This window comes from Toxotes jaculatrix, chromosome 16 (assembly GCF_017976425.1).
Source record: "Toxotes jaculatrix isolate fToxJac2 chromosome 16, fToxJac2.pri, whole genome shotgun sequence".
Taxonomy (NCBI): domain Eukaryota; kingdom Metazoa; phylum Chordata; class Actinopteri; family Toxotidae; genus Toxotes; species Toxotes jaculatrix.
This window is the reverse complement of record NC_054409.1, coordinates 22,641,908-22,668,218: the sequence shown is the minus strand read 5'-3', so window position 1 is coordinate 22,668,218 and position 26,311 is coordinate 22,641,908. Positions and strand designations below refer to the sequence as shown.

The 26,311-nt window shown below is 44.4% G+C and overlaps 1 protein-coding gene across 5 annotated transcripts; it reads left to right on the top strand.

Moving 5' to 3' along the window:
* On the top strand, window positions 1-25,894 carry zmp:0000000846 (tenascin). Of its 5 annotated transcripts, XM_041058877.1 has the most exons (25): window positions 1-19; window positions 5,648-6,209; window positions 6,616-7,929; window positions 8,315-8,578; window positions 8,683-8,798; window positions 9,557-9,710; window positions 10,649-10,918; window positions 11,024-11,209; window positions 11,323-11,412; window positions 11,559-11,822; window positions 12,555-12,953; window positions 13,911-14,363; window positions 14,891-15,166; window positions 20,109-20,381; window positions 20,713-20,835; window positions 21,003-21,146; window positions 21,248-21,367; window positions 21,507-21,650; window positions 21,801-21,931; window positions 22,044-22,176; window positions 22,709-22,860; window positions 23,050-23,146; window positions 23,240-23,401; window positions 24,021-24,184; window positions 24,581-25,894. In XM_041058877.1, the coding sequence occupies exons 2-25, from the start codon at window positions 5,732-5,734 to the stop codon at window positions 24,689-24,691; spliced, it is 6,018 nt and encodes a 2,005-aa protein (XP_040914811.1). In that variant the 5' UTR covers window positions 1-19; window positions 5,648-5,731; the 3' UTR covers window positions 24,692-25,894. The 5 variants fall into 5 exon arrangements, with proteins under 5 accessions (XP_040914811.1, XP_040914812.1, XP_040914814.1 ...); XM_041058878.1 differs by lacking the exon at window positions 12,555-12,953; XM_041058880.1 differs by lacking the exons at window positions 12,555-12,953; window positions 13,911-14,363.
* The last annotated feature ends 417 nt before the right edge of the window (window positions 25,895-26,311 follow it).

Genomic DNA, 26,311 nt, shown 5'->3' with positions numbered 1-26,311 from the left:
CTCGATTGCACCAGTGCAGGTAAGAAGGTGTATTTATGTTTTCCCTGGATTTCATGTGGCAAACGTCGATTTTCCCGACTTTCTCATTTGTTTTCTTTAAGCTCTTTGAGTTGAATTGCCTTAAAAATGAAAGGAAATGATTCTCCTTAAATCTTAGACATTAGTAGTTGCAGTCACATACATCATTTGTTGTTACTTTAGCAGTAGATTTCTGTCTAGTGGAGGTTACTACAACTCCAGAAGGCATCGATTATAGTTTATTGCAAGTACATTCTTGGGGTATACTGCAACTTCTTCCGCGTTCAGGCGCGCATAGAAGCCAACGCAGAGAGATCAGAGGTGATGACTGACTGCTGAGGGAGTGAACATGTGGGAGAGTTATCCACAGCTTTGATCACCTGAGTGGAAGGGCCAGCAGCCAGCACGCTTCACGCCAAAAAAAGATTCTCACAAATTTTGTCAGGTTGTAGATCAATGCTTCAAAAAAAAAAAAAGTAATATAACTCTCCATCTGTGTGTGTGTTTGTGCAGGCGGGGGGCAAAAAAAAAAAAAGATGTTTGGTATCCCTCTGTCTGGTTTTGCAGCCTGATGATTCATCACTTTACCTTGAGCCATGCAGTTCAGTTGTCATTGTGTGTAATTTTTCCATCGCGGAGATTAAACGAAGGGAAAAGTGGGTGACGGTGCAGGATTTGCGAGTGTGGGCAAGGAGAAGAAAAAAAAAAAAACCCTCATCCATTCAGTCCATTAGCTCTGCTTAATTGAAATCAAAGTCTGGCTTACAGTGGTTTTAAGTTCTGTTTTATCCTTTTGTGTGGTGGGTTTGAGTCACCGGTTCCAGCCCGCATTCAGCAGAAATGAATATTTCAGCTGAAGAAGATTATAATCATCCAGCTCCTCTGATGTACAGACTCATCCCACTCTCCACATTTCTTCAGCTCATATCGAAAACACACATCACATCCCATCCGCAGCTATTTAGGCCAGGATGTTTTACAGCCTCTCTGCTATGTGCTGGGTGTCCTGGGATGTGTCTGTGCAGCAGAGTCTGAAAGGTGTCTTGGTGAACAGACCCCTGTCGGGAGGGGGGACAGCTGGTTTAGTAGCCGGAGATCCCCCAGGGCTCGTCCTACACTGTTTCCCTCTGTGTGACCTCTACACAAAGAGACAGGGGTTGATCGTAATTCAGCATCGCACGCCTCTGCGTTTTATGGAAAGTGTGTGAGAACTGTCCCAAATTCCAAGGTCAGTGCAGAAACAGAGGTGTAGTTGTGTGGCCTGAAAGTGGTGACAGCGAGGGTCAGTGAGGGCATTGTACTCGGTTATTTGCCCGATAATCCATGTCCGTGTTTTTTTTTTCTTAAGCTAGATTTTAATAAGTTATAATTCTGACTGTAGTGAATACTTCACCATGTATGTGAATGTTATTAGATAACCTGAGGGTCTGTGTCAGCATGCGAGGCCTTTAACGTTGTAAATCTGTCCAGATTCAGGTGTGTTAGTTGTGGGACGGAGCACAGATAGATGACTGTTTGTGAGCAGTTGTATTTCTAGATAATTAAAATCAGCATTAACCAGTGGAGGAATAGCTTCTGTGATCCTGCACAACATTAAATTGTCAAAACAGCTGAATACTCTTATTGTTTAATAATCTAAGAAAAACACATCACTTATTAAATATCTTAGTTTTGGGGGAGAGAGCTCATACCTGCTGTCGAAACTGAAGTCTGCTTCCTGTCCCAGCTCACCTACGGACAGAATGAAGCTCAGGTTTATTATTCTTAACGGACCGCTTCAGGAGATCTGATGTGTAGCAGAGGGGAAATTTGCAATCTGTTAATGAGGTGTTGCAATTTCTGTTATTGCTGTTATCGGCTACAGTAACTACTCCAATTAACTTTTTTTTTTTTTTTTTGATGATTTCCAGCTGTTCCAGATGCACTGAGAACCAGGCTTTGCACTTTCACTTTGCCGTTCACGGAAAATAAAAAATAAAAAAAAACGCTAAAATATCACAGATGAACAAACAAGCAGCAGATGCACTGGATTAATGTTCGCCGCTATCCAGAGTCCTGCCACGCTGCTGTCAGCCACAAATGCTTTCCATAAGAAGTGTGTCCAGACATGCTGTGCTTGTATTGTTCTCATGGATGTAGATGGTTTATATCACAGAAGCAGTCCCTCGTCTGGGTGAGTGCACGGATAAGGGATGGTCAGACACAACAAATTATCCATCAAATAATGCATGTGGTGGTTGCTTTCAGTTTTGTTGAAGGTAGAGGTAACCGAGCTATTGTCTGGACACAGGACAAGTACCTTGGTGCTTTTTTTTTTTCTTTGACTAGGCAAAACAGATGTCCTCAGTCCAGGGCCAACATTCCCAGTTTCTCTTTTCCACGCGGGAAAGTTCCCTTCTTGCTGCCAGCATGGGGGAAGAGCACTAAAGCTACAGCAATTCTGGATTATAGCTTAGCGAACAGGTTATATTTATTTCAATTTTCTCTCCAAATTGTCTTCCCATGTCCCCGTAGTCAAATGAGGTGTCCTCGGTCAACCCCTAGAGCTGCTCTGAATGACGTATTCTTGGCCTTTTACTGTAGGCATTTAACACTGCAGTGTCTGTGAATATAGATTAGTGGCAGCAGCCGACAAATCGCCTTTGTATAAACAGCACACCTGCAGGTTTGGAAAAGTCTTAAACACTGAATTCACTTCCCTCAAAAAAAAAAAAAAGGTCTTAGAAGTCTGAAATTTCACAACTTGTGCAGGAGGCTGTTCAGTCGTTTCTTAATAAATTGGAATAATAAATTCAATTAACAAATGATTTATTTTCCAATTAGCTCATCTATCCATCAGTTTTCTGTCACTTAACGTTGGTCCAGGTCTCATCATTTAAATATATTTAAATATATTTCTAGAAATTTTTATGTATGGTCTCCGCTGTTTTTCATTCTTTGACTGGAATCACTGTGAAAAAGATGTTAAATTGCATTTAATATTGCTCCTTAAAGTTTTACATTTAGTTTGTTGAACGCTGCATATATCCTGATTTTAAAAGAAAAGAAATTAGGGTGCTTTATTTTTTTTTGTAACCGATGTAGAACAGCTTCTTTGAGGCACCTATGAAGCTAAGCTTAGAGCATCTTTGCCCCACACAAATGTGGCGAGAGCCATGCTGAGGATTTTAAAGGATTCGTTCTTTGCCTCTAAGACTGCAAATTATCAGTCTTTGCGTCTTGTAAAGTTTTCTAGTGGGAGATCAGAAACATATTTCGGGACCTAGTTTTCAGATTTACAACACCAGCCATAACCTACCTTTATCCTTCCACTCACCAGATGTGCGAGAACTTGTGAAACTTGTGAAACTCTAGCTCAGTTTTTTATATCTGTGCCCTGCCAGATTACGCGAAGGGGTGTGTAAATGCTGGCAAGGGGCATGTGAAGAAAGAAGGGTCAGGTCGGAGGTGAGGTCGAAGTTCAAGACGATAAAGGAAAGAAAAGGGGACTGATGAGACTCAGAAGCTTACAGAGGCCCTGTGGTGACAGTGATGGAAACTGTTTTTCATTCTCACCGTTTTAATGCGGGGAATTCAGAATGCTGCCTGTCATACAAGTATAACAGGATAAAAACAAACCAGAAAAAATAGAAAGTCCAGCCATCATGAGCTCTAAACTAAAACCACCAGTCTCCCTGCCAGCTCATGGAGCACATGCTGGTTTTCAATAACTGATGGCTGATAGTCCACAACCTGTCACACCATGGTCTCTTGATCCCTTCTTGATCTGCTATAGTGGTTTTTCCCAAATTTAAATCCGAGCCTTTCCTTACTGGAAAATCCATCATAGTCCTCTGCATAATTTTGAACAAAATGTAAATACGCACAGGCCCAACCTGCCCATTAATGTGGACGAGTGACTATAATTTGTCACTTAAAAGTCCACTGAGATTCTCATATTCTGCTAGAGTATCCTACGGGATGGACTGTTTAGATGGAGAGATTCCAGTGATTACTGTGAAATACAGCTGATTTGTCACGAACATTAATCCTGTGGTTCAAAGTCAAATGTAGAAAGAAGAATAGGTGAATACGACGTGGCGTGGTAAACTTCCACCTGCCAAGAATCAGGCATCGAGCTGAAAGTATAACAAACACTGTGAAGTCTTTCATAGGATTTGGTGACCCGGGTGTGTGTGTGTGTGACGCCAAAGAAAGCAGTTATTACAGATGGTTTCATAGGGATTGAGGTAATTTGTAAAATAGTTTTAAATATGTCAACAGCCGGACCCTAGTGAAATGATTAACGGTGAATTTTCGTAGATTTTTGAAGATTTTTGGGCCCCGTTTGCTTCTTCTTTGGAACATTTTCAGTCCACGGTTTGTAAATTGATCTAAATCTGGATGGGATTCTGAATTGTGAGGCAGGTTTTGTTTTTATCATGTGACAAACTTTTTTTTTTTTCTTCAGAAACTTAGTGTAAATATTAGCTTGTTTTATGTCGGTTTCTTTGCATCCCTATTTATTTAGTTTTTTATTGATATTGGAGGTGACACAGGTATGGGTTGGAGTAGAGGTTATTTATGTGTGGGGTTGCTGTTCTGTTATGATTTTGTATCACTGGAGGATAAAATATGTTCTCATAAATAAACGAGTGTCAAGGGGGGAAAAAGAGGAAAAAAGAAAATGCAGTCATGGTTACGCTGAGATGTAACAAACACCGAGATACAACAGCTCAGCATTCTCTTAATACTTTCCAGCAATGTTCATGAGAACCTAAATCCGAGTGCACCACGTGTCTTTTCATATCTAAAACTGGATGAACCATTCCCTTCTTGAAGTCATTTTTCATCGGTTTGCACGTGCGAGCACTGTCAGCAGCTACCAATAAAAAAAACTTTTAAAAAAATCTGGACCAGCGTCTCCATCACTGGCAGAGATTCAGCCCCTCTTACGGAGGTGTAGTTTGCTGCCTCCCAGACGTAGCAGCAGACCAACGTGGTCAACATTTGTTTGAGGCTGTTTTAGATAATTCTTGCTTTTGGTGTATCATAATAAAAAAATCTTTGAGGCAAAATGTTTCCAGTCGTGAGGAAGAAGCCGGTACTGTACGTCAGTGTGGGCCTTTGTATTGATTTTCACTATCCTGTGCTTACCCCAGACCCTTTGGAAACTCAACACAGAGTAATCCAAGGAGGCTTTCCCACGCTGAGGATGAAGCTTGTCATTAGTTCTAGTTTGTCTCCCACAAATTATAGTCTTCTTCGTGTCCAGCTGATGGAGTCATCTGTGCAGTTCGTGGGCGAGGAGCAGTGGTGTGCACAGGATGGATTATGACTTTTTTTTTTTTCTCTCTCCAGATTTTCACATTATTTTAGTCCATTGCACCTATAGATACTGCAGCGTGTTGGCCCTTAAATCCCGTAACACGCAAAACAGCTGATACTTTTCAGATATTTGTGTTGCAATACTGTGAACGAAGCTGACGTGCCAGCACAACTGTGGATTCTTTGGTATGAAATTCTTTCTGAAACAGCAGTACACCTCTCTGTGGTGAACTCTACGTTTTATTGAATGTTGAATATTCGGCTTTACATACTACATTGAAATTGCATTTGTCTGATTGTGTGTTTTCTGTCTGTTTTTCAGAACTTTCACCATTAACCAGGATTGGCCTATAGTCAGAGGTTCAAACTGATATTTATTTTACTGAATCCACATCCCACACCTAGCATGGGTGCAAGAAGCCTTCTGGGCTGCCTCCTCCTAACTGCTCTGCTCAGTTTATCAAACGCTGGGCTTGTGAAGAAAATCCTGCGGCATCGGCGACAGACTCTGGCCTCCCCGACAGAGCATAACCTCACCCTCCCCAGAGCTGACCATCCTGTGGTTTTCAACCACGTCTACAACATCAATGTTCCCGCCAGTTCCCTGTGCTCAGTGAACCTGGACGAGCCAGAGAGCACGGAGCTCCATCCCAAAGATGCACCGGCCTCCTCGGGCCATCACATCAGTGAGCACACCATGGATGGGGAGAACCAGATCGTGTTCACCCACCGTATCAACATACCCCGGCAGGCGTGTGGCTGCACGGACTCACTGCCTGGCCTGAAAGACCTCATGAGCAGACTGGAGATGCTCGAAGGCGAAGTTTCAGCTCTGAGAGATCAGTGCAACAGTGACGGGTCCTGCTGCAGCGCACAGGTCACAGGTGGGTGTGTTTAGGCTGTCATGCATATTTGCATCACAGCCTCCGCAGTAAAATAATCCTTTATTTCTCTTTATTTTGCATTTGCAAGTGCTCCATTAGGAATACGGCATAACCCCGTGAGTCTCCTTTCGTATAAAGCACATCTGTTCCGTCCATCTGTTGTGGGGAGCTCTTTAGAAATTCTGGTGGTGTAAGTTTTTCTCAAACAGTAGAGACTAAGAACTTCTCAGTGAATTTGAATGGAGCTTTATTTGGCTCAAAAAAAACACAACATGCAGTTACTGCAATATCAGTGAAAGTCTTCTTCAGTAGTTGCCAAAATAAGCCTGGGACGATTTCTCAGTGAATAGTGAAAGAAAAGAATACTGAAAAATAAAAACTTAAAAAAAACTTTTTTTTATCAAAGGTGCTGTGGGAACAAAACCTTATTGTAACGGCCACGGAAACTACAGCGCTGAATCCTGCGGCTGTGTATGTGAGCCTGGCTGGAAAGGACCCAACTGCACTGAGCCCGAGTGTCCCAGTAACTGCCAGAACCGGGGCCGCTGCGTGGACGGAAAGTGTGAGTGCTTCAAGGGTTTCTCTGGAGAGGACTGCACACTCGAGGTCTGCCCTGTGGACTGTGGCGCTTACGGCCGGTGTGTGGGCGGCGCCTGCGTCTGCTCAGACGGCTACTTTGGAGAAGACTGCTCTCAGAGCAAGTGCCTCAACAACTGCCGAGGCCGCGGCCGCTGTTATGACGGAGACTGCGTGTGTGATGAGCCCTGGACCGGCTTCGACTGCTCCGAGCTCATCTGTCCCAAAGACTGCTACGACCGTGGACGCTGTTTCAACGGCACCTGCTACTGTGAGGAGGGGTACACCGGGGAGGACTGTGGAGATCGCACCTGTCCCAACAACTGTCAAGGCAACGGTTTCTGTGTCGATGGTCGGTGTGTGTGCACTGCCGGCTACAGCGGAGAGGACTGCTCCCAGCTCACCTGCCTCAACGACTGTAACGGCAGAGGTACGTGCTTCAATGGGATGTGCATCTGCGACACGGGCTACCAAGGCGAGGACTGCAGCCAGTTGACGTGTCCGAACAACTGTAACAACAGAGGCCAGTGCATAAACGGACAGTGCGCGTGCGACGTCGGTTTCCAGGGAGACGATTGCTCCGAGCTTTCCTGTCCGAGCAACTGCCTGCACAGGGGGCGCTGTGTTAACGGCCAGTGTGTGTGCGAGGAAGGCTTCGCTGGGGAGGACTGCAGCATCAGGACCTGCCCCTCAAACTGCTACGGCCGCGGGGAGTGTATTGATGGACGCTGCGTGTGTCATGCGGGCTTCACCGGTGAGGACTGCAGCGAACTGAGCTGCCCGAACAACTGCCGAAACCGCGGCCGCTGCATCGATGGGCAGTGCGTTTGCGACGAAGGCTTCGCCGGGGAAGACTGCAGTCAGAAAGCGTGTCCCAACGACTGCCTGTCCAGAGGTTACTGTGCAGACGGCAAGTGCGTCTGCCAGGAGGGCTACTCTGGAGATGACTGCTCCGTGCTCGCCTGTCCAGATAACTGCAACAACAGGGGGCGCTGCATCAATGGGAGGTGCACATGCGAGAGCGGATATGAAGGAGAAAGCTGTGCACAGCTGAGCTGCCTCAACAACTGCCAGGACAAAGGCCAGTGTGTGAACGGTCGGTGCGCCTGCGATGAGGGATACATCGGAGAGGACTGCTCAGAAGGTAAGAGGCTCAGTTCGGGTTCAGTGCACAAATACACAAGAAAAGGATCTGGCAGCTCACGGTTTCCTGACAGTTTCCATGTGTCAACTAGATGTACTATAAACGCAAATCCAGAGTGATGTAATTTCCTTCTGTTCTCAAAATTCACTCACCACTCATCCTGAGAAACTATTTTGGTGAATATAAAAGAGGTTCTGAGTTTGTGTGTTGCCATTGTCTACACTTTGTTCGCACTTTTTTGGCAGCTCTTCACACCACAGCCAGATGTGGCTCTGGAGCTTGCATTAGTTCTGCGTGGTGGATATTTACCGATTGAGGGCACGAGAAACTGTCCAAGGCACCACCCACAGTAAAGTTTCCCTTTTTTTTTTTCCCACTTTTCCAGTGTCTCCGCCAAAGGACCTCACTGTTGGCGAGGTCACCGCCGACACAGTGGACCTGTCCTGGAACAATGAGATGTTGGTGACAGAGTACCTTGTGACGTACGTGCCCACCAGTCCCGGTGGTCTTCTCCAGGAGTTCACTGTGCCCGGAGACCAAACTTCTGCCACCGTCAAAGAGCTTGAACCCGGCATCGAGTATCTGATCAGTGTCTACGCCGTTCTGAGCAACAAGAGGAGCGTCCCTGTCAGTGCGAGGGTCGCCACAGGTACCTCACAGTCTCCGTGTTGGTTTCCCTGAGAATACCTACAGAAAAAAGGTTAACAGCTGTTTTGATTTTTTTTTTTTTTTGTTTTGTTTCCGTCCCTCCAGATCTCCCACAGCCAGAGGGTTTAAGGTTCAAGTCGGTGAGAGAGACCTCAGTAGAGGTAGTGTGGGACCAGCTGGACATCTCCTTTGATGGCTGGGAGATCTATTTCCGCAACACGGTCAGTCTGCCCCCGTCTCTTTTGAAGGGTTGCCCGGGGTTTTATTAAGCGATGAGGGGAGGGAAAAAAAAGTGAGAAGTGATAAGATATGCCAGCTTATTGGAAGTGTCAGCAAAACGTGGATTTATTTCAATGCCAATGCAAACCAGTAAAATTGATTTGACATATGGAAAATTTCAGTGAGGGTGAATCTGGATGTCATAGAACTGTGGGTAAATCTTTTGCTGAGAATCCGAGCCAGTGAAATTTCTGTGCCAGATGATACGGCATGTTTTTTTTTTTCCCATTTTTACCCATTTTTAAATATATTCTCCTCTCCTGATCTTCATGCTAGTTTTTATAATGGGCTGTGTGATAATCAGGTTGTTGTGGAAATCAGGAACAAACTTTTTAGTAGTGTGGTCTCTTTAAACTTAACATTTGAGAGAATTAGCACAGGTCGATTTCTGCTGGAGCAACTTGATTATTTTACTCAGCACAGTGGGGATATACACTCATCTGTGTTCTCGCTGAGAGGCAAGAGGTTGATCTCATGTCTGTCTGTAAAATATGGCCCTGCACTCAGGAGAATCCAAATAAAATATGCTTGGAGTTATTTAAAAAAAAATCTGGCGTGGGAGAAATCTAAATGCTGACCAGCTGAACCTGAATTGGACTTTGTAGAATAATCAAGACTACCACAGTCAGCGCATGATTTCTTGTGTGGATGCCGCTAACAGGATATTTGACATTGGTTTATGCGTTGTGCGTCCGTGCAGAAAGAAGCAAATGGAAAAGTCGCGAGCACCCTCCCACCTTCTCAAACCGAGTTTCTCCAGTCAGGCCTTGGACCAGGACAGGAGTATGAAGTCTCCATCAACATCATCAAGAACAACACCCGAGGACCCCAAACAACCAAAACGGTCACTACCAGTGAGTTTCAGTTTCTGGAAACAAACATTTACTCCGAGTCCACTGGTGAAATGATTGATGTTCAAACATAAACACTAAGGAGAGAATCCAGCTTATCATGGCGAAGTTTTACTCAGAGGTTGCATGATCACGTCATATTCCTGCTCTGTCTGGCAGTTGTTAGAGGTTCGGTGGGGTACAGATAATAATGTCTACATCACTTGAGCACAGAGTAAAAAAAAAAAAAAAAGAGTGAAATCCCATAACAAAAAGAAGAGTAACAACAGGAAATCCCCGCTGGCTCTGCGAAGTTCCATCTAACAGATTTTAGGTAAAGAGTAATAACTCAAACAAATTGAATCTCAGCCTAGCATGACCATGTAATAGTTGTTTTTTTTTCTCTTTCACTAAATCTCGCCCGTAGCTCTTGTCCCCCGCTCGCTGAAACTTTTATTGCAGTGTTACTCCATACATTACACTGCGACTCTCCTCCAGCTCTTTATGCAATCGATATGGCACGCCAGGCCAAACAGTCGTCTTTGTGCATGGAAAAGCCATTTGGTTTACAAGTCTGTGTCGATGGACCGCCCCGCGTGTCGCACCATTTCACCTCTGATGTCATTTATTTGTATGAGCTGAAACTCGACACAGCTCCCAGAAATGAGTGATAGAAATAAGGTTAAAGCCTTCTGTACCCGTTTACCCCCCGGAGGTCCTTTTAGCTCAGCTCAGAGACGGAGAGAAAAGATGTCTCCCCCACACATGTAAACACAGGAGGTTTGTCGGGTATTAAACACAATGCCAGAGTGAAAGGGAATCACGTTATATTTCATGATGGCCTTTCCTGTGTTGACCCAAGCTTGTGCTTTGTCTTGTGAGAGAGCCAAGTTGAGTTGGCTTAGTCAGCTATTTCCTGCCTGTACATTTATTTTTCACCCTCACCTGAACTTCCACCCCAGAGATCGACGGCCCCCGGCAGGTGGAGGTGAAGGATGTGACGGACTCCGCAGCACTGGTGAGCTGGTCTCAGCCAGTGGCTCCCATTGACAGAATCACCATGTTTTACGGGCCCACCTCAGACCCCTCCGACGAAAACAGCGCAGAGATCTTCCCCCCGGACAAGCAGTACAGCGTTGACGGTCTGAGGCCAGACACCGAGTACACGGTGTCACTCGTGTCCAGGAGCGGGGACGTCACCAGTGACCCCGTCACCTCCACGTTCACCACAGGTTGGATTGTGATGGTTTTAAAGCTGCATGCACATGTATGGTTTCACATTTCATACTAAAGTTTGTGCGCAGCAAGTGATATGATTATAAATATATTTCTCTTAGGACTGGATGCCCCCAGGAACCTGCAGGCCGTGTCCCAGACAGACAGCAGCATCACTCTGGAGTGGACTAACAGTCAGGCTGACGTCGGCAGCTACCGGGTGAAATACAGCCCCATCTCTGGAGCGACTCATGGCGAGGAAGTGTTCCCACAAGGACCGGGAGACACCACAAAAGCTACTATCACAGGTGAGGGTCACATAGATGAACGCTTATCAAGTATGACCACACACAACCTCCAAGCTTGAATCTGAGTCCGTCGTACCAAGTGGTAACTGTCCTTCTGTCTCTCTGTGTGGCAGGGCTGAAGCCGGGGACGGAGTATGGGATCGGTGTGACCGGTGTGAAAAATGAGAGAGAGAGCCTCCCAGCTACTGCAAATGCTGCAACTGGTGAGAGATGCTCCCGAGCAGCTGTCCAAATACTCGTCCTGCACACCCCTTCATTAATGCACAGATGTCCAACTCGGGTGATGAAATGAAACCAATAGTATTTTGTTTTTTTGCTTTGTTTTACCTTTTCGTGTCTTTTCTTTCAGACATCGATCCTCCCACAGACTTTGAGGAAGTTGAGTCCACGGAGACCTCCCTCTCTCTGAGGTGGGAGAAGCCTCGGGCCAAGGTCAGTGGCTACAGGCTGGTGTACGCCTCCAGAGATGGCCAGGTAGAGGAGGTGGAGATCCCACCCACCGCCACTGGCCACGTCGTGTCCAACCTGACCCCTGGAATGAGCTACACTCTCACTTTGACTGCAGACAAGGGACACAAGAGGAGCTCACCTGTCACCCTCACTGCAACGACAGGTGGGTAGGGAGCAGTTTTGACATGATTCGATCAAAGAATAAATGATAACACATGCCTTTAAAGAAAAAACAAAATAGATGTCATGTAAAATATGCTGTTTTTAATACAGAGGAAAGGGGCTGTTCCTTTTTTCTTTCAGCTGCTGAGTTCAGTGTGGGGTTGAGTGAAGGGATCAGTGATTGTATATATTCTTCATTGCAACATTAAAGTTATAATCCTTAAGATTTTCATGAGATCAAACCCCATTTATTTTTTTCTGCAGTAGCGATACCCAACAAAACAAAGCACGTTAAAGCACAATAAAACATCAGAGCTGTACGATTACTGCTAATGCAACCAGAACATTTCTTACTGCTGGTGACTTCTTGCAGCATGAAATCAATTATTTTTCACTGACTTCTGTGTTAGAACAACGCAAGTTTGTTTGGCTGCACTGTAAACAGATCACCAGTCGCTCTTCTGTTGTTTGTCTGACAAAGCAGCTGCTCAGCAACTGTTTGCTGTCGTATTGAACCTCGCGTACTGTTGCCCCCGGTAACCACAGCTGTGTTGCCAAATCAATCGGGCTTGAAATCTTAAGGATTAAAACTTTAAACACTGGGTTTTAGAATCAGTAGCGTGGAGATTTGAGGGCTGGAAGTAAATCTGCAGCCAGCGAGCACGAAGCAAATGAGATGCACTTGCGCCCAGATGATGCTTTCTTGATTTGTGCCTTTTTGTTTTTCTTGTAGCCTCTTTCACGTTTTATTTAGCTGACTCAGACGACCGTGAGCTAACGACCCCCACAGGCTCGGAGGACAATGTCATTAGCTTTGCGTATTTAGACCCCTCTGAGTCCCAGTTCTCTGGGACGGGGCCTGAGGATGAGCCTGGAACGCTGACTGTTTCAGGCATCACGTCTGACGGATTTGACCTCTCGTGGAGACTAAAGGCCCACAGCATTTACGATAGCTTTGCAGTAGAATATAAAGACACTCAGCGCTTGTGGGATGTGAGAGAGGTCCAGCTTCCTGGAGATGCCACTGGCTCTCGAATCGAAGGCCTGAAGGCATCAACAGAGTATCAAATAAAGCTTTTTGGAATAACAAGTAGCCAGAGATCTGCGCTACTTGAAGCTGTTGCAGTCACAGGTATAAGCTTCTCTTCTAGACTGACTATTGATTCGACACATGGTGTTTAACAACTTTCGTAGAGGTCAGACATTTTCTTAGATCAGAGCAGTGACACGATTTGCATGCTGCGATTTTACTCATCGAGATTTCCCATCAACAAATATTTTTTTTTACCGTAACCATCATCTAAATAACATTTAGCATGACACAAACCCAACAGAGATGATTTTATTTTCACAAAAAAAAACTCATTTGACCTCATCTCACCTCTCATTGTCCAAGGCTTCAGTACTGCGGCAAAATGTTTGCTTCCCTAAATTCAAATACAAGAAGAAATGTGCAGCAGGAACAGTGTTCTCCCTGAGCCATTACACCCTGCAGGTACAGTGGCCTGCAGTGTACTGGCTGCCCTGATTTCTCCCTGTATTCGAGCTTGTATATGCAACCATTTGACTCTCTGAAAGCCTTGTGCCACTAATCCCATCCACACCACCCATCGCTTTCAGTCCCAAGTAAGTGATTCTCCAGCAGTCAGAGAAAATTACACGATGCGTCTCTCGCATGTCAAACAAGTGACTCGGCAGTCTTTCCGTAGGTCTGCGGGAGCAACATGGCTGTGCATGGCTTCTCCATCCATTTGAAGACATCTGTGTACTTCCACTCTGGTGGACTACTCAGAACCTTCAAAGATTAATGGCACTGATTCAGGTGCCATTAATGCCTTAGCTGTTGCTTGATGATATAAACAGGGGGACTTGGAAAAAACAGGGATCATAAATCCACTTTATGAAGATTATGATGAAATCTTCAGAGGTATAAGGTAGCTCAAGGAGAGGAATGTGTGCTGAGTTATTTCATCTGATTTATTTCTTGTGTTCTTATTTAACCCAGTTTTTCTTCACAGGTTGTTTCTCTTTCACTCGTCTGCAGAGCCAGTAACAAATTCACGCTTTAACCTGCTTTTATTCACTGTAGCTCTCAGGCCTGCCTCTGCAGATGTGCTTACACTGAGCATCAAAGATGCCCCAACAACCCCACAGCCCACCCTGGATAATGAAACCATTCAAAACCCAGACCCCCTCCGTCCTGTAAACACGGATTCTCCTTCCATTTCTGACACTGGTGTGATGAGTTCTGGGGCTGAGCCTGAAAGCTCAAACCTGGACGCACTGGGGGACCTCAGAGTCACAAATGTTACCTCCACTAGCGTAAGCTTGGCTTGGTCGGCGCCTGACGAGGCGTTCGATAGCTTTTTGGTGGAGCTCGGTTCTCCATCGGGGGTGACTCAAGCTCATGTGACCACGTTACCAGGAAGTGTGAGGAAGGCAGAAATAGAGGGTTTGTCTCCCTCTACTCGCTTTGATATTACATTGCAAGGGCTGGTGGAAGGGAAGCGAACTTTGCCTCTCAAAGTTTTTGCAACTACAGGTACATGGAGCAAATTCTTACTTTGTAGGCATTCATCACAACCCATTATCATCACATCCATGTTTTTTTTTTTTTTCTTTTGCGCTATCTCAGGACGGTTGCATGGTAAAAATTCTTTTCCACAGAGTTTTATTTTCCTCTTTCATCCCATATTTTCTTTTGCTGAAACGTCTGACTCTTATTTATGATGAAGTATTGGGGCCACAAAATAAATAAATAATATACTGAGCAAGATATTTTGCAATTAAAGTCATAATATTGAGAAAAAAGTTGTAATAATTTAAGTTATAATGGCCGTAATATAGTAATTATAATATGTAATTACTATAGTAATTATTATTTTCCAATTTTATTCTATTAATTCATATTTGAATTGAAAAATCTCTGATAATTTCTTTCCTAAGCGTGGCCCTAATAATCTGTTGTACTTTATGATGAATAATGTGCCTTGAAAAGTTATGTGAGAGTAATTTTTATAATCCATCTTGCCATTCAGTTGACCCCACTCTGATCTGTCTATCTACCAGAGGAGCTGAAGCCCAAGGTGGTGAACCTCACCATCTCTGACATTACATGGGACGGCTTCACTGCGTCCTGGAGCCCCACGGGTGGGGAATTTGACAGCTTTGTCATTGAGGTAACAAACTTGGAGAATCTCGCAGAGAGCCAGAACCTCACACTGTCTGGAGACGCTTTCAGCCTGGTCATCTCCGGGCTGAATCCCAACACCAGCTACATGGTTGGCCTGTATGGGATGTATCAGGGCTCCTTCCTTGAACCCGTGTACAGTGAAGCCACCACAGGTACCTGCAACTTGCAGCGTTGCAGAGTTTTATCCTCTAACTCTTTAACTTTCTTTCTTTCCTCTGATTTTTTTTAAAACTATCCTTCTATTTCAGTCAGTATCTGTGAAGCATACTCAGAAACATACTAGACCCTCTGTTGTCCCACTCACAGTGGAGCGTCAGCGCCTCGCTGCATGAAACGAGAACGACATAATAACCTAATTCCTGTTTTGTCATCCCTGTCCAACATCCTGGCCACAGCGTACTGTAACTGCTTCATCTTAACCAACATGCCATGAACCATTCTTTACCCTCCAGCCACTGTTTCTGTCTAGCTGAGAGAGGGCAGGGTGATGGGCACCCGCGCCTCATCACTGAGCCGAGCAAACGCCCCCTCAAACGTTCACCCTTACCCTGGACTGCTGCCTCCATCCCAGTTACCAAAGTGCATGAAGCCCCCCCTCCCCCTCTACCATCCCCTGCATCGTGGTCAGGTTTGACGCTGATGTGCTGCAATGATTGCAAAAGCCAAACCAATAACTTTCACCCTCCTCTGCCCGTCACACAGTGACAGCGTGACCATCTCATTTCATCCCATCAACCCTCATTCAGTGTGTAATTGATTAACCTTGAAGGATCATTTGCCCGTGGATGTGTAAGTGAGTTGTAGTGACATTTGAGTTCTGTCAGCTTGTGTGAATGACACCGAGACACTTCAGCTTTGTCGTTATTCCGCAGAACTTCAAAGTAAATATCCTCGTTTCCTTTTGAACTACTAGGTGGCAAATGATTAAACCTCCTTGTCCTTATCAAGGTAAATGCTAAATGCTAACAATCTGAGGTTAACAGTAACTCCGCTTTGTTTACGTCTGAACGGTGCCTAAATTGTCTACCGCATGCTTGCATGTAACTGACCACGTAGTTGTCATCGCATGCGAAAACCTGGTTTTGTAAGTTTGACTTTCTGTGTGGCAGTACCTACTCTGCTTTGAACCGCTCTGGTGCAGAATTGATCATGTACTCGACAGATGAAATGCACAATCAAATCCTGCGCCATTTGCATGAAAGAGACTTTTAGTCCTATTATATTTCTTCCATTACCACATTTTCACATTTAAATCAACACTTGCAGGCCAGTATTCTTCAGCTATATTTACCATGAAGGCTTTTTGTGTCTTTCCTCTTGGCATTAGATGTTTGTTTTGTCTTATTATCACAGTTTTTTGAGAAAACAAATAGGTGTAATTGGTTTAAAATTGAAGCTGCTAAGTGAATTATGCTGGTGTACTTTCCATATGCATGTATTTAATCTTTTATTAAGCTACTCTGACTATCAGGGATTGCAAGTTGGTGGTGGTGAGTGTCCTGTAACACTATACACATACACCAACCAGCTACTAGCCACATATTTTGTATATAAGTTAGACTTTCTATATGTTCTGCAAAGTGGACTTTGATGAAAATCTAATAATGGTTTCTTTCTTTAGTGAATCAGCCAGTGGTTGGCAAACTGTATATCTCAAACTTAACGTCAGAGAGCTTTTCAATCCTGTGGAACGGCACTGAAGGAGAGTTTGATGGTTTTATCCTGGAGATTATTGATTCCGATTGGCTGATGGAGCCAAAGGAATATAACATATCCCACAATGTGACGTCCCATGACGTCACAGGGCTCAGGCCCAGCACTGATTACATAGCCTACCTCTATGGGACGTACAAGGGATCCCGAACAAGTGCTGTCAGTATTGTTGCATCAACAGGTATTTTGATTTTATGTTTATTTATTATTAGTCTTATAAATAATAGGGTTACATATTATTAGCTTAATATTAAATATTCTTCATTTATTATCTGCATTGGGTCTGCATTCATACACTGGACTTTTAAAAAGATGCTTTCTGTTGCATTAAATGAATATATACTATATTTTTCTCTCCCCTGTAGCTGAAGAGCCTGATTTGTCCAGGCTAGTTGTTTCTAACATTACCTCAGACAGATTCTCTCTGTCGTGGCGGACAGGAGAGAAGGCTTTTGATAACTTTATAGTAGAAGTCAGAGAGTCTGCTTTGCCCTCGCAGGCAATGGGGCGCGCTCTGCCAGGAGACGTGCGCTCCACGGTCATGGCCGGGCTCAAAGCGAGCACAAGCTACAACATAAAGCTGTACGCCAGCGCCGGTGGCCAGAGCACACGGCCTCTGTTCTCCGTAGCTTCAACAGGTACCGCATGACATGCACGTTCCCTGAAACCGCGTGTACCAAACACGTTGTCACATGTCACAGCTCCCTCAGCACGCAACGCAAACTGAAAAGCCGTGTTCTGTTTTTCATTCAGAGGACGTCCCACAGTTGGGGTCCATAGCCACTTCATCCATGAGCCCACATAATCTCAGCCTGTCCTGGAGCACTGTGTCAGGCCACTTTGATGGCTTTGTTATCCGGGTCAGTGACTCCGAGCAGCAGTCTGATACGCTGGAGCTCAGACTGCCGGGCGAAAGCCGTAACATTACGATCTCTAACCTGGTGGATGCCACAGGCTATGACATTGAGCTGTATGGTATTTCTCATGGGCGCCGCACTCCCTCTGTGTTAGCCCACGCCGTCACAGGTACTACGTATTTTACTCATATTTTAGACTCTCATCACTTGTTGTAAACTGAAAAACTGAAGCCATGTTTGTTTTTAGAGGTTTTGCAGTCAAATCTTTTGGGGAAATTTGGATCCTGTTTTTAACTTAATATACCAGAATATTTATTGCAACTTAAAATAATATTTATGATCTGTAGAGCTAAAATCTGAAATGCATTAAGAGCAAATTTGACTCGCATCATAAGCACCCATTGGGTTTAATTTGATCGTCACAATCTGGTACCTTTTTTTTTTTTTTTTTTTTTTTTTCTTAGTGCATTAAAAACCATTTGATTTATTAACCCAAAAGAGGCCAGATATGGATATTAAGAACATCTCATCTTTTATTAAAATCTTTGAATCAGGTGATAATTAGGTCCGAAAGCTGAAGCCTGTGCAGGAAGTGTGATAAGAAGCGGTACCACTAATGTTGATTTCTATTCAGAAAGTTCTTTTTTCTTCACAGCTGCTTTTTTTTTTTTTCTTTTTTTGTCTCACCGTAAAACATCCCACTGCTTTTCACCTGCATTTTAGTTCAGTGGCTGAAAGATAGAAAGATCAAATCCAAGCTTCAAAATGTGGCTTTAGAAACCTTTAGTGTTGAAAGAAAGGTTGCATCCATTTTATTTTATTTATTTATTTATTTTTACAGTCTATGATATATAAATATGAAGCACTATGGTGCGTGGTAAATTTGCCCTTAATGTGCTGTGGCCTGTGAATTCTGTTTTTAAGCTGCTGACTAAAACTTTTTGTCTCTTTAGAAAAAACAAACAAAAAAAAGAGATACCTCACAGTAAGAACAGATTCTGTGATTTGCTTTTGCAACCATTGCACACATTACGCTCCTAATGGAATCTTTCCCTTTCCCACATCTGTTCCCGCTCACGAAACAATGACGCCCACTCCCCCTCCAGCCTCTTTGCCTAAAGTGGAAAACTTGACCGTTTCCAACATAACCCCCTATGGCTTCCGTGTGTCGTGGGAGGTGAAGCAGCAGCTGCAGCAGGAAGATTTACCCCCCTCTAGTGGTGGCTTCAGCCATTTTCACTTAGTGGTGACAGACTCCGGCTGGCTGCTGGAGCCTCAGGAGTTCACTGTGCCAGGAAATCAAAGTCACCTGGACGTCTGGGGCCTCATCACTGGCATAGGATATGAGGTCAGGCTGACCGGGGTGTCAGGGTCGGGGCTTCTCTCTCGGCCTCTGACAACAGTGGCTGTGACAGGTACCACTCAGAGTGCACTGCAGGGCCCCTCGTCTTACTAAAAAGTGCAATTCCTTATTTTATTGCAACCACTATGTACATATAAATATATATGATCATTAAACTGATCTGATTCTGAACTGAAAGTTTCACCGTCACAACCTGGCTGGTTTATAAATGGCTGAAGTTTATAACATTCAGGCTTTAAAAATAAAAAAACAATGGAACTTTTCATGTGAGGTATCATCAGTGCCACGTTTCGATGGTGAGGCTTCAGCTCAGTACTGATATCTAACCCTAACACAAATTTACAACACAGCTCTTTTCCCAGAATGATCTCACTTTTCCTTTGTTTTAAGCGTTTTCCTGGTATGTAGCTTCGTCAGCAGGAGGATGAGATGTGGCGCTCCCATCTGTTTCTTCTTACCTCCAAAATATGAGCAAGCATATTTGTTTGTTTTCATATTTTAAAATGTGTTTTCCTTCAGATTTCCCAATTGGTTATAAGTTCATTTTCACGCTGCCATCTTTTTTTTAATGTTATCGATCAGGCTAAAAAATAAAAAAAAAATTTAAGAAACAAAACTCCAGTGGTGGGACACAAACCACTGAATAAAACAAAATTATCAGAAGTAGGAAAACACTGATAAATCAACAGACATTCTGAGCATGAAATGTCCGTTGAATTGACTAATCTCATTTGTTTCGTTGTCTTTGAATGCACTGAATGCATCGAGGGTGGCCTTGAGGACGCATGGGGACCTCGTCTCAGCCCAGCGTTTGCTGAAATCCTTCCAGCAGATCAGTTAGGGCTCTTCGTGGAATGCGAACCTGTTAACCGACACAAATAAACGCCTACAAAAGAAAGCATCTCGTCTTTTTAATTCTCCCGAACGTGCGCCTTTGACTCGTTTACACTAACGGACGCCTGAGCATGTCAGATGGATGGTGGTGGACAAAAAGGCCTTCAGGCTGGAATATAACCCTGTCTGCCACCTGGAAACCTCCTTGCCTGACTGCTGACTCCTTCCAAACTGAACTGATGTCTTTGGCCGACTGTGAGAAGTTGATGAATATTTCTGGGAAAACGCCAAACCTGCTGCAACGTTGTTGTCTCCTTGTCTAACCAGAGGCTGAGCCAGAGGTGGAGCACCTCTTTGTCTCGGACACCACCGCCGACGGCTTCCGTCTGTCGTGGACGGCTGATGAAGACGTGTTTGACAGATTTGTGATTAAAATAAGAGACAGCAAACGATTAGCCCATCCTCAAGAGTACAGCGTCCGCGGTGACGAACGAACCAAGGTTTTAACCGGACTCATGAGTGGCACTGAGTATGAAATCGAGCTTTATGGTGTCACATTGGACCAACGCTCCCAACCTATTACTGGGGTTGCTCAGACAGGTATATGAAGAACACTGCAAATTGTTTGGTTTCATACTAACTACTAAACTTTCTGAGGTTTGGGTGTGTGTAGTCTGCCATCAGAGAACTGAACCACAGTCTCACTAATCATCTTTGTTCCTCTGGTTCAGGCTTCTGTCTCTAATGGAAAATGGCCTTCTGGGAAACTGTTTTGAGTTTAATTTTTTTTTTTTCCCCCTCAAGCAGAAAGGTTTTTCTGTTGTTGTTTTTTTCTTGCAGTGTTATTGGACATATTTTCTTCACTTTAATTCACCTTTTTTTTTTTTCCCTCTGCTTTCCTGTCTGCGCATATCCATTTGCACTTTGCCAGGCCTGAGCACTCCGAGAGGGCTTCACTTCTCTGAAGTGACCGACTCCTCAGCCATAGTTCACTGGTCCATGCCTCGCTCTCCGGTGGATAGCTACCGCATCACCTACGTGCCCTTTGAAGGAGGTAAGAGGTCAATCAAGGTCATTGCATTTCTGTGGTTTACTGCTGGGTTACGGAGCTACATGTACATTTGGATTTGTGCATATATCGATGAAGCACAGAGTTTTTATGATCGTGATAAAAAAAGGTCTGTTGTGCAGGACCCATATGTTGTTCTCTCTCCTCCACAGGAAGCCCAATGACGGCGACTGTGGATGGGAATGTGTTTGAGGCTTTGCTGCCCAATATGGTCCCTGGCAAGACCTATCAGGTGACCGTCAGTGCAGTGAAGGGTCTGGAGGAAAGCGACCCCAGCACCGACTCTGTGACCACAGGTTTGCTTTCTTTCTTATTCCACACTCAGTCCCTCTCACTTGATGTGGAGTCAGTTCGCAGAAAATTGCATTGAGACCGTGTTCCTGTTTGTGTCCTCCAGCCCTGGACAGACCTCAGGGTTTGACCGCGGTTAATGTCACTGACACTTCAGCCCTGTTGCTGTGGCAACCGTCTGTGGCCACTGTTGATGGCTACGTCATTACCTACAGCGCCGATTCAGGTGAGTTTCTGTTTTCTCTTCTCAGTCACTTTTGCTGCTCACGGTAAATCGAAGCAGCAGACGTGGGTCATCTGTAAAATCTTGCTTTGCTTTGATGGCGCGGTTTGATCAGCTGATGTGGGTTTGTCCTGCCTTGCAGTGTCCCCCGTGGTGGAGCACGTGTCTGGCAACACCGTGGAGTTTGAGATGAGCTCCCTGGTTCCAGGGACCCACTATTCAGTTGGAGTTCATGCGATGAAGGAAGCGCAGAAGAGTGACTCTGCTGTTACTGATTTCACCACAGGTGTGTGTAGTCAGGAAACCTCCCCCCTCCCCTCCTTACTCTGCCTAAATGCTGATGATATGTTGATGTTGTGTTCACGACACAGCAAAATAAATCAGTCATTGTAGCTTTAATGGATGGTAACTCTGCAGCGTGACGTTGTATTCGCAGATGTGGACCCTCCTCGTGACCTGATGGCCATAAACATTCAAACTGACAGCGCCACCCTCACATGGAAACCTCCTCAGGCCGCCGTCACCGGTTACACTCTCACCTTCTCTTCTGCTGACGGTATCATCAGGGTACGTACATCCTCACACCTGTGGACAACAGTCGTGGTTTTAGATACATTTTCTACTCTCCAAAATCTTTTTGCTCTTTGCAAATGTTCTGTGTTTGTGTCCATGGATTCAGGAAGTGGTGCTAAGCCCGACAGCGTCCTCTTACAGCATGACTCAGCTAACCGGCTCTACAGAGTATGATGTCAAACTGCAGGCCATCGCCGGAGCCCAGAGGAGTCGACACATAACCACCGTCTTCACCACCAGTAAGTGTGAACACAACTTTTCAGCCTCTGTCTGACAATGTGTTTGAGTGTTTGTTGTGTTTAATACTTGAGACTTTGAATGCAGGACTTCTCCTCGTCGTACCTTTGCAGCGTTTCTACACTGTGGTTTTCCTGTTTTTTACACAAGTCCTTTTTCCACAACTCTTTGCGCCTTCGGTCGGCATAGCTAGACTTGCTGGTAATTTCTCAGCCGTGAAGGGGACTTCTGATGTGTTACGCAACAGTCCAGCTGCACATTCTAATGATTCTCTGATGCAGATTCCTTTCGTTTAATCTGATATTCCAGTCAGATCACCTGTGCTTATTTTTCATGCATCATGAGCTGCTCCTGATGGAAGACCTTTTATTTTTCCCTTCTTTCCTTTTTCACAGCCTTCTTTTTTTTCTCCAGGGCCCTTTCTCTCACATGATACTGTATACTGCTTTTTTTTTTACATAACAGGGATGAAGATAAAGGAGCTGTGTCCTCTGAGGCCTCTAAGATGATGTCTTTATAACCTGTGCTTTTCAGTTGGACAGTTGTACAGACGCCCCAAGGACTGTGCTCAGATTTTGCTGAATGGAGAGACGACCTCTGGTCTGTACACCATCTATGTGGGAGGAGAGGACGGCCAGCCCATCCAGGTCTACTGCGACATGGCCACGGACAGCGGCGGATGGATGGTGAGGACATCAACCTGCTGGAATCCAATTAAAGGCCGTGCTGAAACCATAAGTCATAGTGAATAGGATCCACGGCAGTTACGCAAGGCCTGTTTTTGTAATGATAGACGGCTCCGCAGTGGCCTCGAGCGCGCTTGTTATGATTATTGTGAAGCTGTTGTGACACTCATGAAAGTCGGTCCTCCTCAGGTTTTCCTCCGGCGCCAGAATGGAAAGCTGGATTTCTTCAGGAACTGGAAGAACTACACCGCTGGCTTCGGTAACATGAATGATGAGTTCTGGCTGGGTAAGAGCACTCGTCCTTTTCTCGTCTTTCCCTCTCTCTTACTCTCTCTCTCTCACTCACTACCTATTCAAACATATTAATTCTGGGCAACAGGTCTCTCCAACCTCCATAAAATCACATCCTCTGGTCACTATGAGCTGCGAGTGGACTTGAGGGACAAGGGGGAATCAGCCTACGCGCAGTATGACAAGTTCACGATTGCGGAACCAAGAACACGCTACAAAGTCTACATAGGAGCATATAGCGGAACAGCAGGTAGGTGTTACTTTAAAGGAGTAGTTCCACATTTTGGGAAGTTTTTATTTTTTTGAAGAGGGTGAGACGAGAAGATCGATTCTATGCTCATGTCGTGAAAATGCCAGAAACTCAAAGAAAGGGCCAAACGCTACACAGATTTTTAATTTTTGATTTTATTTTTTTGCTTGGCTGAGGTGGAAAAGTTGGTGTATGAGTTCAAAACAAAGTGCAATGGAAACAGATTTAGCGAAATAAATCATCACGTGGCAGTTTTGTTTAATCTCATAAAAACCAAACTGTTTCCTGGCTGGGTGCAGCGACGACGTCCTGGAGGTTTACCGTCACTGCAGCCGGCTAAGAGACAGTCAGGCGCATGATCCCCTGTGAAACCCCAGTTTGTCATTTTTACACTTTACAGATTAAACAAACAAGACATAACATGTTGATCGGTGAGTGTTAGAGGTGCTGATAGGGAGACAGAGGCAGGCTAGCTGTTTCCCCCTGTTTCCAGTCTTTATGCTAAGCTAAAGCTAATCGATCATCTGCTGACTCTCTTACGTTCACGTGCTCTGAGTCAATGATTGACCCATGACCTGTGTTTTCGGAGCTTTTACTAATCGATTCTTATCTTTATCAGGTGACTCCATGACTTACCACCAGGGTCGACCTTTCTCCACCTATGACAACGATAATGATATCGCCGTCACCAACTGCGCCTTGTCCTACAAAGGTGCTTTTTGGTACAAAAACTGTCATCGTGTCAACCTCATGGGAAAATACGGCGACAACAGTCACAGTAAGGTGCGTGTCAAGATACCGTGTCAGTCCATCAGTTATTCTTTATCTGGGGTCCTAACCTTACACTTTCTTCAATAAATTAAGTACCATACAACGCACAGGGACCTTATAGCCCAGTGTTTTTGTAACGCATTTCACAGGATTTTCAAAAACACAGATATTTTCTGGTATTTATAAAAAATATGCGAGCGATCAACAACAAATGATCCATAGTCTTTGGTACATTTTTGTTACTTTTCACCTTCAGTGTAAGAAAAGAAACACATTTTATTTTTTTACAGACAAATCTGCTCCACGTTGGTGAATTGGATGCATTGTGTAGGCAGACACGGCTCTGGTGTGTTAGATACCGCTCTTTCAGAGCCATTTTCCCATGATGTGTGTTCTGCTTTTCCACAGGGGATCAACTGGTTCCACTGGAAGGGCCACGAATACTCAATCCAGTTTGCAGAGATGAAGATTAGACCGGCCAACTTCAGAAACTTTGAGAGCAGGAAAAAACGATCGTAGACCCATGGACCCCCTCCTCCTCTACACCTCATCTCCACCACAACCCCACCCCCATACCCCCACCCCCACCCCCACCGAACCTCACCAGCAGTCATGAACTTCTGCGTTCCCTCGTCTTTACGTATCCTCTGACTAAATTACTCACAAACTTGAGGCAGTCACACTGAACGTGAGAAACAAACCCGGTAAATTTACACCAAAGAATCAAAACGATTAGCTGATTTCGCGTAGCCGTCCCGATTTGGTGCCGTTGTGTGTGAGATTGTATTTCTGTGTTCCCAAGTTTTGGTTTCTAAGAGAAAGTGGCTGTTGCGTCTGAGTGTGAATGGACAAACACTACCTGTGTTATTGGGACCTAAACAGCTGTATTCATATGAGCAGTATTTGTAAAATTGTGTAAAGGGATCCACTGAATCAGTAGCATGTCAAAGGCACATAGACAGAAGGCGTCAGGCCACATCCTGCACATCCCCTGAAGTAACAGGAAGTTAATTTTCAGTGGCATTGCGTGTTTGAATTAGTTCAAAACTCACGGTGACGCTTTATTTTACAGATCCTTCAATTCTGATTTATTTCCAACTGCGTTCCTGAGAAGTTCCCCGGAAAGAGCGATATGATTTGGTGGTAATTACAGGTAAAACACAGCGCGATCAGTTGCTGCACTCGGTTATTTCTAAAGGCAAATCCAGCACAACTTTGAGTCTTTAATTCAGAGGATAGCAGATAAGCTACACATGCAGAGTGTGAAATATCTCTGAAACCCAAACATACAACTCTGCATAAATGAACAATAAAGTTTCCAGTAATGAAAAGAAATTTGAACAAATTCTTTCCTGTAAATTCATCTGTAAGTCGTTAATGACCAGCTTGAATTTACTAAAATAACAATCTCAGAACTTAGTGTGTTTTTCCTGTAATTAGTTCCAAACCACATGGTTCTTTCCCAGAAACTTTTATGAAACAGTCAGAAAATAACAGACCTGTAAAATTCCCAAATGAACGTACGAAATGATGCATCTTAATTCACCTGATGAACTCCATGAAATGTTGATTATTTACTGTACAACTGGGAGATGGATCGCATTTGCTAATGCCGCTAATACCATTGAATTCATATTTAAATTTTGATCATCGGTATTTTGATAGAAAAACAAATCTGATGCTCTGTAACCTTCAATACTAATAAAAAAAATGTTAGTTTGATAAAAGTGTGCTTGAGCTCTTTTACACTACACAGTTCACAACTGTGGCTCCACTCCAGCAGATGGCAGTGTTTACTTTCTGTGCAGAACTACCTGGGCATGTGAAGGATGATGTGTGTGGTTGTCTGTTGCTACTCAGGAGCAACAGACAGCCACTTTTTAGGGAATCTGCAAGTCTCGAAAAATCTTAAAAAGCATTGAGGTCAGTTCCCTAAAGTCTGGTACCACTCCGTAATATTTAAACACAACTAAACTCAGTTGTAATGTAAAATATGTCTTTATAGGACAAGTTATCAAATACTGTGCATTAATAAATTCAGTATATTTATTTGTGTAGCACAGGTAAAGGCTAAATCCTGCAGAAACCTTGTTCTTACATAATCTGGCATCAGAAAATATTCTCCAGATTAAAGCAGAA